Source organism: Hemiscyllium ocellatum, chromosome 34 (genome assembly GCF_020745735.1).
Source record: "Hemiscyllium ocellatum isolate sHemOce1 chromosome 34, sHemOce1.pat.X.cur, whole genome shotgun sequence".
In the NCBI taxonomy this organism is placed as follows: Eukaryota; Metazoa; Chordata; class Chondrichthyes; order Orectolobiformes; family Hemiscylliidae; genus Hemiscyllium; species Hemiscyllium ocellatum.
This window is the reverse complement of record NC_083434.1, coordinates 25,497,363-25,511,011: the sequence shown is the minus strand read 5'-3', so window position 1 is coordinate 25,511,011 and position 13,649 is coordinate 25,497,363. Positions and strand designations below refer to the sequence as shown.

Genomic DNA, 13,649 nt, shown 5'->3' with positions numbered 1-13,649 from the left:
CTTGTGGAATAATTGCCATGGCCTGAATCACTATAGCAACAGGCATGAACCATATATCTGCTGGATTCACTGACATTTCCCTGTTCCTCATCAGCACTATTCTATCTTCACTGACTTTTAAGTCACAAGAAAGATGCAACACTGAAGCAGGCAGGTTGATCCAGTTGGTGGGCACGTATTTATGCTCATTACAAGCCTCTTCCCATCCTACTTCACCTGGCCCTACTGAAACTTAGCTCATTCCCCTTTAATGTGTCTATGCTGATTAGCCAACCCCCCCCATCTGAGGGCTTTGCAACAACTTATGACTAAAAGGACTGAATTTAAACTATCAGTTCAGTTAGTGAAAGGAGTTTTACATTCTGTGTGAATTAAATTCATTCAGTCCGTCCCTTATTGCTGTTGAAAGTTTTACTCTGTGCTTTTTGAGCAGCTTGAAACCCCTATGAGGTGGTGAGGATTGGCTGAACCAAACATGTTTATGAAGAGACTTTTCTGTTCTGTAGATCGAGAAAGCAGCCGGGGCAGGAACGAAGGAGAACATGTGGAGGAAATGAAGAGCATGGACAAAAGGCTGTCTGCTCATCTCAGGTACTAATCTACTTTGTCCAACAGATTTCTAGCCTGATTTCCAAATCACTGAGTTCATTAGAAAGACAAATAAAGTTATTGTAGTCCTTGAAATACTGAGCACTTGAGCTTGTGTCTGGATTCTCAGTAAAATGTGGCAAAATCAAGAGTTGTGAGTTTGCAAAGTTCAACTCCCAATGGAAATTTTCACTGCACACAAACATAGAGTCATAGAGATGTACATCATGGAAACAGACCCTTCAGTCCAACCTGTCCATGCCAACCAGATATCCCAACCCAATCTAGTCCCACCTGCCAGCACCCGGCCCATATCCCTTCAAACCCTTCCTATTCATATACCCATGCAAATGCCTCTTAAATGTTGCAATTGTACCAGCCTCCACCATATCCACTGGCAGCTCATTCCATTCACGTACCACCCTCTGCGTCTCCTCTGTAATCTGGACATTTTGCAAGATGTCACCATCTATTTTCCTACTGTCTATATCCTCCATTTTTTTTTCCACAATAAATACTGATGCAAAATATTCATTTAGTATCTCCCCCATTTTCTGTGGCTCCACACAAAGGCTGCCTTGCTGATCTTTGAGGGGTCCTAGTCTCTCCCTAGTTACCCTTTTGTCCTTAATACATTTGTAAACACCCTTTGGATTCTCCTTAATTCTATTTGCCAAAGCTATCTCATGTCCCCGTTTTGCCCTCCTGAATTCCCTCTTAAGTATACTACGTGCAATTTATAAACACTCCTTTGGTCCTGCAGCCATCTTTACTAAATCACTCTCCAGGTTTAGATTGGAACGCTGCAGAATGATCCTTGAGACATTTTTGGAATAAACATATTCCCTTTTAATGGATTAATCCCACTTTACTTCTCGCATTCCTTGATTCCTTGCTCAGTGACACATTTCTATTTGACTAGCTTCCATAGTAAATGGACTGTACTCAGAGGAATAGAGAAGCATGTGGATGGATAATACAGTAATCATGGATGACTCCAATCCGAATATATTCAGATTAAACCTAATGAGTGTTAATGCTGTGTAGAATACATTTTAAAAGTGTGTTAAGAATGGTTTTCTAGCTTAAAAATATTGAGAATCTAACAAGGTAACAGTCTATTTCAGATCAAGCATTACATGTCTGAAAAAGGCTGATTAATAATCTTGTGGTAAAAGGGATGAGTGATCATAACATCATAAAATTTTATATTTGAAGGTCAGCTCGTTAAATTTGAAGTCTGTGTTAAATTTGAACAAAAGAAATTATGAAGTTTAGAAGTGGCTGGAGTGTTTGGGGAAATACTTTAAAAGGTATGATTGTATATAAACAAGTCTTTAAAGAAATATTGCATAGTTTACTTCAAGGCCCAAAACTGCCAAAATTTCTGACAGTTGTGGCTAACAAAGAAGTTAAAGATTGCCTAAGATTAAAAGTCATATTAAATTGCCAACAATAGTACGAAACCTGAAAATTATAGGAATTTTGCAATACAAACGGGAGAACCAAGAAACTGAAAAGGAGAATAAAATATGAATGTAAACCATTTTTTTTTAAGAAAAGCTTTTAAAAGGCTATAAAACCTTTTATATGTGCATAAAAATAAACCATTTGGCTCAGACAAATGTAGGTCCATTACAGGCAGAGTTAAAAGAATTTGTAATGGATAATAGAGAAGTGGAAAAGAAGCTAAATGATTACTTTTGTTTCTGTCTTCACTGAAGAAGATAGAAGTCTCCCAGAATTGGACATCCAAGAGGCTAGGGATAACAAAGGATTGAAGGAAATTAGTCTTGCTGGGTTATGTTAGAGAGATTAATGGGACTGAAGGATGATTATAACTTGGGATTTGATATTTTATATCCCAGAGTTGTTGAAAGCAGTAGCTATTCATGATAGTGGCACAGTGATGACCATCTTCCAAACTGCTATAAATTCCAGAATGTTCATGCAAATTGAAAGATAACAAATGCCATCCAACTATTTAAAAAGGGAGGGAGAGAGAAAGTGTGGAAGTATAGACCTGTTATTTTTTAATTAAGGTTAGGGCAATGCTTAAATCTATTGGAAAGGTTGTGATAAATGGACTCTTGGATAATAATTATCCGATTGGACATAGTTCTTATGGATTTGTGAATGGGAAATCGTGTTGATAAACATTTTTGGCATGTTTTTGAGAATTGATAAAGGGGAATTGGTGGTTGAATTCAGAAGAACGTTATATAAAGTCCCCAAAGGAAATTTGATTATCAAAATTAAAACACTTGAGATAAGAGGTACTAGCATGGATTAAGAATTGGCTAATGGGCAGAAAACAGTAGAAACAGGCTGAGACTAGTGGTATGTTGCAGGAACTAGCTTTCTGGGCCCCAACTGTTTGCAATATATGTCAATGATTTGGAATTGAGAGCAAATGTATATTTATAAATTTGTGAATTACACAAAGCTAGGTACAAATAATTACTGCAAGAAAGTTGCAAAGAGGTTTCAGAGAATTTTTGAGAGCACACGGGAACGCACCCAATAATGTGGAAAAATTAGAGAATACCCAGTTTGATATGAGGAATTGATGTGCAGAGTAGTTCTTAAATGATAACACGTTAGACAATGTGAATGTGTAAACTGATTTCTCCTTGTCAATAAGTCACTGAAGGGTGACATGCTTATTTGGGGTGGCACAGTAGCTCAGTGGTTAGCACTGCTGCCTCACAGCACCAGGGATCTGGGTTCAATTCTATGCTCTGGTGACTATTGTATGGAGTCTGCATGTTTCCTCCCACAGCCCAGAGATGTGCAGGTTAGGTGGATTAGCCATGAAGGATTACAGGGATAGGTCTGGGTGGGATGCTTTTCATAGGGTCAGTGTGGACTCGATTGGCCAAATAGCCTGCTCCCACACTGTAGGGATTCTATGAGCCAGAGAGGCTACTGGAATGTAAACCTTTAAGACCAGAAGATTTGAGTACAAGAGTAGCAAATTCTACTTTAGAACCTTGGTTAAACCACACCTAAAATGCTGTGTATAGTATTGGTACACTTGCCTTAGTAGAGATATTATTGCAATAGAGGCAATGCAATGAAGGTTTACTAGGCTTGTTCCCAGGGTAGCAGGCTTGTCCTGTCAAGAGAGACCTGAAAAACTGGATCTGGATTCTCTAGAATTTCAAAATCTCATTGAAACTTACAAAATTCTGAAAGGGTTAGACCTGGTAGATGTAGATAAGCTATTTCTCCTGTTCAGGGAAACTAGAACCAGGGGCACAGTTTCCAACTAAGAAGGAAGCCACTTAGAACGAAGATGAGAATTATTTTTCACTGAGGATTGTGAACTTTTGGAATTCTCTATATTGAAAGCTATGTCATTGAGTATATTTTGTGGAAATTGATAGATTTCTAAATACCAATAACATCAGTGGACATGAAGATATGGGGGAGTCGGGGGTGGGGGGGGAGAAAGCATTGAATTGGATGATCAACCATGATCTTATTGAATTGTGGAGGAGATTCAATGGACTAAATGGTCTATTCCTATTCCCAAAAGACAGCTTATTGCACAGGTTAAAAATAATAATGGGTAGCCACTAAATCGCACCCCAAAAACAAATAGTAAAAAAATCTTTTCCATATTTTTAATTTCCTCATTATTAACTGTGTGCACCCTGAATTTGATCATTGTTAAAATTTATTTGTTGATTCCTTGCGTGCCATCTTTTCCATGAGTTGCAAATTTTCTTTGTTCTTCTGAATACCTGGAATATCTCTATTTCTCACCATTATTCCTTTTAAGCCATAATATCCTATCCATGATCAGCTTCGGCACAAACTAGTCAAAGCATTAAATATAAATAATTGAAGAGTTAAGTGCAGCAATTTCAGGAAGCACTTATTTACAATATCTGACATGATCTGAGGCTCATTTCCCAACAAGATGGGCTGAGTAGCCTCTGTACCAATCATTGAGAACTAATGTGAGTTGTGCACACATCCTTCAGCAGTGGTCTAACTGATGCCTTTTGAACTGTATTCCATGGTGACCTACAATAGCAAAATATAGCTGAAGGCTTCCCAGATTAATCCTCTTGAGCGCTTTAACTGAGTATTTGGTTCAGCACACTGCACCATTGTTCCATTTAGTACTTCCTTTCTCTTTTGGTTTCTTGTTCTCATTCTTAATTACTTTACAGTTGTTAACACTGGAACATACAAACCAGATATTGGCTTGATTGCAACCAGATTCAGAAGAATTTGGATATTGTTTTTCATAATTCGACCAGTTTAGCATAATCAGCTAACTCATAAATTATCCGTCCTGTATCCTTATTCATTACCCATTATTCAACACTACTTGTTGAATTTGTATCTTAATTCTAACCTCATTGATAGATTTTCTTTGATTTTAGTTTATCTATTTCTTGGCCAACATCAGACCTTGTTTTCTGTAATTTCTATAGTACCAGTTTCCAAAATGTAAAGGTTTCCTGCAAAATCCAAGCATACGTCACCAAAAAAGAGAAAATGCTGGAAAATCACAGCAAGTCTTGCAGCATCTGTAAGGAGAGAAAAGAGCTGATGTTTCGAGTCTATCTGACCCTTTGTCAAAGCTTAAAAAAAAGGAGACATAGGGAGGTATTTATAATAGTATAAATACCTCCCTATTTCTCCCTTTTTTTTTAGCTTTTAAAGGGTCAGTTAGACTCGAAACGTCAGCTCTTTTCTCTCCTTACAGATGCTGCAAGACTTGCTGAGATTTTCCAGCATTTTCTCTTTTTTGGTTTCAGATTCCAGCATCTGCAGTAATTTGCTTTTACCAAGTATATGTCAGCTGTACTTCCCCTGCCCACTGTTTAATTGATTCTTCGAACCAGAAGGCCATTTGGCCCACTGTCTCAATGCTGGTCATTTGAAAATGTTAGCCATAATCTCTTCAACAACAACAACAACAACAACAAAAAGCCTTCAAAGCCATACCTGCCTTGAATTTCAACAAACAGCCCTGTGCTTAATAGTCATGCCCATTTTAAACCTGAAGTGCTATAGTATCCCATTATTAATCAAAATGAAAAATGAAGCCAGGTTAGTCACTTGCCTACCTTTCAGAATCCAACTCCAGTTGAGTACAATTGCTAAAGACTAATTGATTACTTTTAGTTTCTAACTCTTAAAGAATACGAATTGAGTTAGCTAGTTTGTGCATTTGAAGTTTTAACTGTTAATGACTCTCCATATACATCAATATGTTCTGGTAGCTACTTGCAGAGGGTTCCTGGAAACCACTTTTCCTGCTCAAGCAACTTCTCCTCCTGCTGTTTGTGGAGAGTAACTAGTTGATGATTCTGTTTTCTTTTAATAACCTTGGATTCTAGACTTGCACTTTTTTAAATGTAAGAAGTTTTTTTTTCATCACCCATTTACTGTGTGTATTTTGAAGAGGCTTTATTGTTAATTAAAATTACCAAGGTTACGAGTGCCTTTACTGTGGCAGACTTTAAGGGATGTAGATAAGCTGGAAGTCTGCAAGGTTAAGGTTCAATTAAATAAAGGGGAGAGTGAAAGAGACTTTGAAATTAAATCAGACCTTGCTCCAGGTCAAGAATTTGACCTTGTGTTGAGGAGACTGGTCTCGAGTTCAACTCAGTGAGTACCAAACCTTTTGAGCTCGCATCAAGAGCTGTTAACATGTTGGAATGAGTCAAAAATAATTTTGAAATGGGTTATTTTCTTGCAGAAGGTACAACTGTGACCAGCAGCATTCAAGTGTTCGTGAGCATTACTGTGTAGATGAAAACACAGAGAGAAGAAACCATTACTTGGACTTGGCTGGCATAGAGAACTACACATCCAAATTTGGACCAGGTAAATGAATAAAACGGTCACTACTTTAGCATGATTGGAAAAGCATATTCCAAATGATAGCAGCTCACTGCACAAAGATATTTTCCTTCCCGTCCCCCATAATTTGGTCTGCTAATCATGTCAAATCTGCTGCCACTTATAATTATCCCATTAGGTAATGGAATCACTGTTTCTCCACCTCTCCAATCAAAACGTCCTCGTAATTTTGAATGTCTCCATTAAATTTGCCCTCTACTTTGTCCACTATAGCTTCTGTGATCTCTTCATGGAAGTCCTTCTCCCCTATTGTCACTCTGGGACATCTCCACTTCACCTCCTTCAAAGCTTCACCACCTTCGTTCCAGGTGAGGCCTGCCTAACCAATGCTTGATCAAAAATTAGCATAACCACCTTACTTTTGTGCTCTGTGTCGAGAACAAGCTCTCTTTGCTAGCTGAATAAAACCAATAAGAATTAAAGTTACCTCCTGTAGTATGAGGAACTGGGACAGTTGTAAATGGAAGAACCTATAAAGCCCAGCTATATTTTACTGATCACGTCGTGCTATAGGTAGTTATTGATTGAACCCTTCCCCCATTCATGCTCTTCCTTACCTTCCTTCCCCAACTTGGAACTCAAATGTAAACTCCAAATACATTAAATGACATTTACTCCCAAGTAAAATGGCACAGATTGCTCTTCAGTTTATTTCTACATGACCATATTTTTGAGGGGGTGTTGAGAGACTTCTTCTCTCTTAATTGGTCAGGGAGGCACATGTGTCAAACCTTTGCAGGTTGTTTGTGATGCAAGATAACTGTTGAGAATCAGCCAGAGGCTTGGAAAAACATTTATTTTACGCATGCTTGTGTGGTTCTTGAGTGAGGAGAAAGTGAGGACTGCAGATGCTGGAGATCAGAGCTGAAAATGCGTTGCTGCACTTTTCCAACAACACATTTTCAGCTCTGGTTCTTGAGTGAGTTTGCCAATTATGAGTAACACAGATATAGACTGCTTTCCCACTACTGTCTCTCTATTTTTCCCTGCCTCCTGCCCCATTGGGCAGTTTTTAAAATCATCTAACTTCACTTCATCTAGATATCGTCCCATCAATCTAGCCTTGTAAATCCCATTTCAAAATTGAAAGAATACGTTTGAATAATCTGCTCTACGGCTTGACTAAACAGTCTTGTCATTACTGATAAGATAACTTTGCAGGTCAAATCAATGTCTTTGTAGTTAAGATTACAGACAGCTAAACTAATTTCAAGTGGTCCTTTGTCATCAAGTATATTAGCCACAAGCTTCATTTGGCAAACTGGAAATTCAGACATGGCTGATTGCATTTCAGCGCAGTAAATAAAAAGTAAGTGATAGACACTGAAATAAAAATAGTAAGTGCTAGAGATACTCAGCAGGACTGGCTGCATCTGTGGAGAAAGAGAAACTGAGTTTATATTTAGAGTCCAACGTGACTTCTTCATACCAAAGCAATTGTATTGAACTCAAACCATTAACTTGATTTCTCTTCACAGTTGCTGCCAGAGGTGTTGAGTTTCTCCAGCATTTTTGGTTCTCCACCATCTGTCGTACCTCTTCTTTAATTAATGTAACTGTTGGCCATAGAGTCTCAAACGATTCACACAACGTATGGATGCAAACTTTACCTTTACTGAGTGTTTGTTGATAAGTGGTGAGATGAAAAGTGATAACTTAAAATAGATATAGATGCCCTTTACTTGGTTACTGATTGTTGAATAAGTACCCCTATGTTGGGTACATTTCCCTTTATGGTGCTTAAGATATGTTTTATTGGCTTGAGTGCCTGTGGTTGAAATGATATTGCCACAGTAACATCTGTGGCTAGTCATTAATTTCTAATGGACATCTCTAAAATAATGAGTTCCTCAATTAAGTGAACTAAAGGGATTGGTTGACTGAAATCATCCATGTGGAACTAATATAAGTTCGGGGTATGTAGTATTAATGAAGTCTGCTGAAACAGCAGCTGGTTTGGGACAAATCCAGTCTTCATGGACAACTTAGCAGTGTTCTGGCGTTTTGTGGGCTCCCATGTGATTTTGGCACTGATGGGGTTAAGAAGTGATTTCCTTTACAGATCAAAGTAGGGCAGTGACACTGCCAAATTGGACTGCTGCCTGTACCCAGCACTACATGATCCACACAAATGCAGGAACTTATCTCCTGTACAAATACACAGAGGGCTTGGACGGAGGCCAAATTTCATTCACACTCGACGATAAATTAACCGCCCCAAGGCACAGCATAACAGCAGAACTCTAGGGAACACTTAAAAGCTTGACCTTGAATCCTGGAAAAGTGGGCTATGTAATTTGGAGTGACTGGCACAGGGCTGTTCTTCACATGCTGATCGATGCAAAACGAATTCCTGCAATGGGGCAGTAGCCACTGTTTTCATCTTTTCTCAGTCCAAGAGGAAATGTAGCAAAGGGACACTTGACCTGTGTCTGAAAGCAAAGATATATTTGTAATTCAAGTTAAAGTTATTGTATTAAGTGTAATTGCATTACTTAGAATTCATAATAGCAAAACTGCCATTGCTTCCAACTTGTCTGTGTACAGATAATTCCTCTATAATGTGATGCTTGAGTTCTTGTACAACCCCGTGTTATAGAAAAATTACGCTTTAGAAACAGCACGTAAAGTGTTGGTGATGTAATCGCGTTACAGCCAGCAGCACATGTTTTGAAAGTTCGGGCTTTAGAAACTGTCCCCAGTTCATCAATCACATTACAGCAAATTTGCATTAAGGAAACGTGTGTTGTAGCAAAATGATCTGTATGTACGCTGCACAGAAGTCTTCTCCCATTCTAATTGCCTCCTCCCATTATGTCCTTCTGAGGAAGGGTCACTCAACCTGAAACGTTAACTCTGATTTTTCTTCATGGATCTTGCCAGACCTGGTCAGCTTTCCCAGTAATTACTATTTTTGTTTCTGATTTACAGCATCCACACTTCTTTCAGTTTTATGTCATATACATATAACTCTCTCACTTCATTTCCTGTGCATTTTATCCAATGTCAAATTACTTTTTTTTCAAGCACTCCATTTGCAATTTTCTTGATGGCTGCTTTGTTGCTTTCGGGCACTGCTTTTCTCTTCTCACTAATTCACTTCTTAGGTGAAACAGTCTCTTTGTAAATAATGCCATCTGTATTTGTGTTGACATATGGTTAAATTTGCTCACTCTTCAAAACAGTATTAGAATTCATCCACATCCTCAATAATTACCAACTTGTTAAAACTACGACCACAACAGGAGCAGATTCATTCCAAGATACGGCAATATGTCATTTTGCACAAAACAATATGCATAATTTTGTCACCAAAGGTTTTTTTTCAACATACACACTTTTATCCATGCAAATGTCGCCCTGAACACACCTTCCTTAATCTGGTTGAGGTCACAGCTGTAGTGCTTACTTTGCATATACACAAAACTGGACCTTCTTTTAATTGTTATGCATTTTAATGCCTCAGACCTAAATCTCAAATTTAAATTTAAAAATTGTTGCAGTGTTCATTGTGATAGTATCCACTACATTGTTTTCCTCATCTAGTAGTTGTTGAACGTATGCAGTCTTAGTTAGAGATATCACAGTCGTTTTCAAAGAATTAATTGTTACAGTGGTATCAGGTTATCCTAGCTCCTATTTAGCTGATAATTTGTTTGTCGATTGGGTTAAAACTGTTCTCTCTCCTTTCAGACTTTTCTCTCTCCCGATACACTTGCATCCTTCTTTGTCTCCCCACCCCACACCTCTTGCCTCCTTTTTGTCCCCGATACTGTTCAGATAAATTCTCCCTGCCCCACAACTCTTTCAAACTCCCTCCAGTACCCCATCACTGTTGTATCCCTTGTTCAGCCTCTTTTCTGAACCCCCTGCCCAAAACCCTTCCAGCACCTCATCTCCCCCTTATCCCACCTCCACCATTGTTGTTTCACCCCGTCCAATCTTTGCCACCACCTCACACCTCATACAGGTTCCTTCTCCCTATCAAAGGATCCCCTCCATCACCACCCCTCACCTTGCAAGATGCCCCTAAAGCTGGTCAAGGGCTCTACTTGTGACTTACTGCCACTGCTGACTTTCCAAACTCCTGACTGGTCCTCCAGTCTGTTTGTCTCCTACATTTATTACTGATGGGATGACCAGAGAAAAGTCAGTGACCCTATAATTGAATTTAATCTGGGGTCATTTTGGGGCCAAACTTGCTCATCACCCATGAGTACTGGTATTCTCCTCTTTAAATGGATCAATATTATTCTGCTTCAGCAATAACTATCTGGTAGTGAATTCAACATTTTCACTCGGCTGGGCAAAGAAATTCTTTAAAATACTTTATTTAACCTGTTGGGAAACAATCTAACTTTGGACATAAGAGCATCAATGTATCAAACCAACCATCGATTTTAAAGATTTCTAGTAATCCCTACAGTACAAAAAGAAGCCATACAGCCCATCAAGTCCACCCTAACCCTACTAAGAGCATCCCAGCCCCTCTACCCTATCCCAGTAACCCTGCATTTCCCATGGTCAGCCCTACGAACCTACACATCCCTGGACACAATGGGCAATTTAGCATGGATAATCCACCTAACTGGTCCATCTTTGGTCTGTGGGAGGAAACCGGAGCAACCAGAGGAAACCCACGCTGCCACAGGGAGAACATGTAAACTCCATACAGACAGTCGCCTGAAGCTGGAATCAAACTCAAGCCCCTAGTGCTGTGAGGCAGCAGTGCTAACCACTGAGCCAATATCCCACCCTAGGCCTTGGTTTTCTCAAAATGATCATCTGCTGAAATTGCTGCATTGTCTGTGTTCCTCTGCTCATCTCATTCTGTTGACACTGGTTTTGTCTCCCTTTATCTCTGTCAGGATCCCCGCCATTGCAGACCCGGCAAGAGCACCATGGGAAAAGCACTCAATCCCAGAACAGGTCACGATCCCAGGAATCCGAGGCCCACAGCAACCACCACCGTCGATCCCAGCTCCTGCTGGACCAGCCCTCTCCTACAAGCATGGGAGAGCTCCGGTTGGGTGAAGCACACCAGAGGCTGAAATGCCAAGAGAAGCCAGTGGGCAAGTCCTCCAAAGGAGCTGGCAAAGCTCCCATTGTGCCAGGTCAGAGCAGCGGTGGAAACAAGAACGCGAAAGGCCTACACTACCACTCGCAGCCCAACCACCCAGGGCACGACCATCACCACCTTCAGCAGCCGCAACTACACAGCCATAAAAAGTACAGGCAACGAATAAAAGAGAACCACTCACCAATGAAGACAGCCCATGTTCAGCTGCCGGCACTGGAGCAAGAATTTGTACGGGATCTGCCACCAGTTATGTCAAGTGATGGCTATGTCATGCCCGTGGTTCAAAGACATGAACACCATCACCACCATGAACACCACCATCACCATCATTACCATCATTACCACCAATCATGAGGAGCTGACTACTACCAGAAAGAAGAATAAAAGTTCCGTATTTAGGGCAGGACTTTTCCCGTCTCTGTGATAACTCTGTTTCCTGCACTGTGTCGATGGCCATTTTTCAACTGAAGTTCAGACCTGTGCGAGCAACAGTTGGGAACAAATAAGCTTCAAAACCCATGTCAGCTCCATAAGTTGCAATTTTTCTCCCGATAAGTTGTTTATTTTTTCAGTTTGGATTGATATGTGTGCACGTCTTTTTAGGGTTAATAATCACTTTCTTATCTTCTCACTTCTGTCTGTGGGACTAAGGTGAGATGTGCGGTTTCTTGGCTACAGTGCAAGACTGCTCACCGCGAAATGCAGACCTACTTTATACCTTTTTTATTAACTAGTGATCTAAACAAAAATCTATGAAAATTTGAGACACCACTGCCATTACTCTGCTGCATAAAAAATATGAACATCAGAATTTATTATGTTTTTTTTATCAGCTCAATGGAACTAATATTTATACTGGACTGAACGTGCATTCTACACATGTGCTCTGTGGTACTGTGGATCTGAGCTACTAAGACAAACCATCTTGAATAGGAACCCTAAGCTCATTCCACAAGCCATCTAAGAGTGGACTTCCTCTGTCAAAACAAGATTGCCTTTACTGTAGGTACAATTATGAAGTGTATTGTGATATGAACTGATAGCGAGCAGTCTGTCAGCATGTATTGTTAACACCATGAGGATGAATGTAACACATAGTAATCATTTTAAAATATAATTTATTCATATATTGAGATTTTTAAAAATTTTTTTACCTATATCCTCTTTGCTTTCTGCCATTCATGCTGATGTCATTGATAGGTGCCCATCTTCATAGGAAAGACATTTTCATTAAGGAAGAAAAAAACCCTTGTTTTTCTTATGTGTACTGTGTCTCTCCACAATTTTTTCACCCCTGCAACTACTAATGTTTTTTTTAAACTTATTATTATTAACAAAAACCATTGGAAAAGTTGTAGTGCCAGAAGACTGGGCTGTGTACTCCAGAAACTGAACAATACAAAGCAAAACAATTCCTACAAAGATAATTTTGCATCTTATACAAAATGTCAGAATCCCGCTGTAAACTCATACAAAACTGCATTATGTTGTATCTTTGCCAGAAGACTTCTGTGCTTTTGCTGACACAGCTCTGGATCAAAGTTATTGTCAATACTTCCTCAGAATTGATGCCAGTGTCAAAAGGAATATGTTACTGTATTACTTTTCTTACATTCCAGTTTTGTGTGGATTTCCCCCATATTATGTTGACGGTATTCTCCTAGATATGTTATCAAAAGTAGCCATACCATATTGTAGCGATATTTTTGTAAAGAAAAATGCCTTTCATAATAGTTCTACCTTATTGGATTTCACTGCGATTTTTTTATATAGTATTGTACATGAACTTAATTAAATGTATTATTTATTTAACAGTACGCAATCTGTTTTCATTTGAAGTTTTTTAAAAAGTGTTGCCAGAACCCTTAATGAACTTGGCAAACATTTCTGTTTTCTTCCTCAACTGTGATATTGTCAATTTGGTCCATGGGAGAACTCTTGTCTCTAAGTCTGAAACTTATGGGTTCAAGTCCAGCTCCAAACATTTGAGGCAAAATGTAGGCAGATACTTCCATTGCAGGATTTGGGAACAGCTGCATTGTTGGAGTTGCCATCTTCTGAATGTGATCTTAAACTCAAGTTTTAAATTTCC

At 39.2% G+C, this 13,649-nt stretch overlaps 1 protein-coding gene across 3 annotated transcripts in view; it reads left to right on the top strand.

Moving 5' to 3' along the window:
* Positions 1 to 13,333, top strand: part of nkd2b (NKD inhibitor of WNT signaling pathway 2b) — a 128,483-nt gene extending 115,150 nt beyond the window's left edge. For all 3 annotated transcript variants that reach the window (XM_060850151.1, XM_060850150.1, XM_060850152.1), the window contains 3 exons: positions 507 to 591; positions 6,314 to 6,441; positions 11,346 to 13,333. In XM_060850151.1, coding sequence (XP_060706134.1) covers positions 507 to 591; positions 6,314 to 6,441; positions 11,346 to 11,911 — 779 coding nt within the window. In that variant the 3' untranslated portion in view covers positions 11,912 to 13,333. The remainder of the gene's footprint in view (positions 1 to 506; positions 592 to 6,313; positions 6,442 to 11,345) is intronic.
* The last annotated feature ends 316 nt before the right edge of the window (positions 13,334 to 13,649 follow it).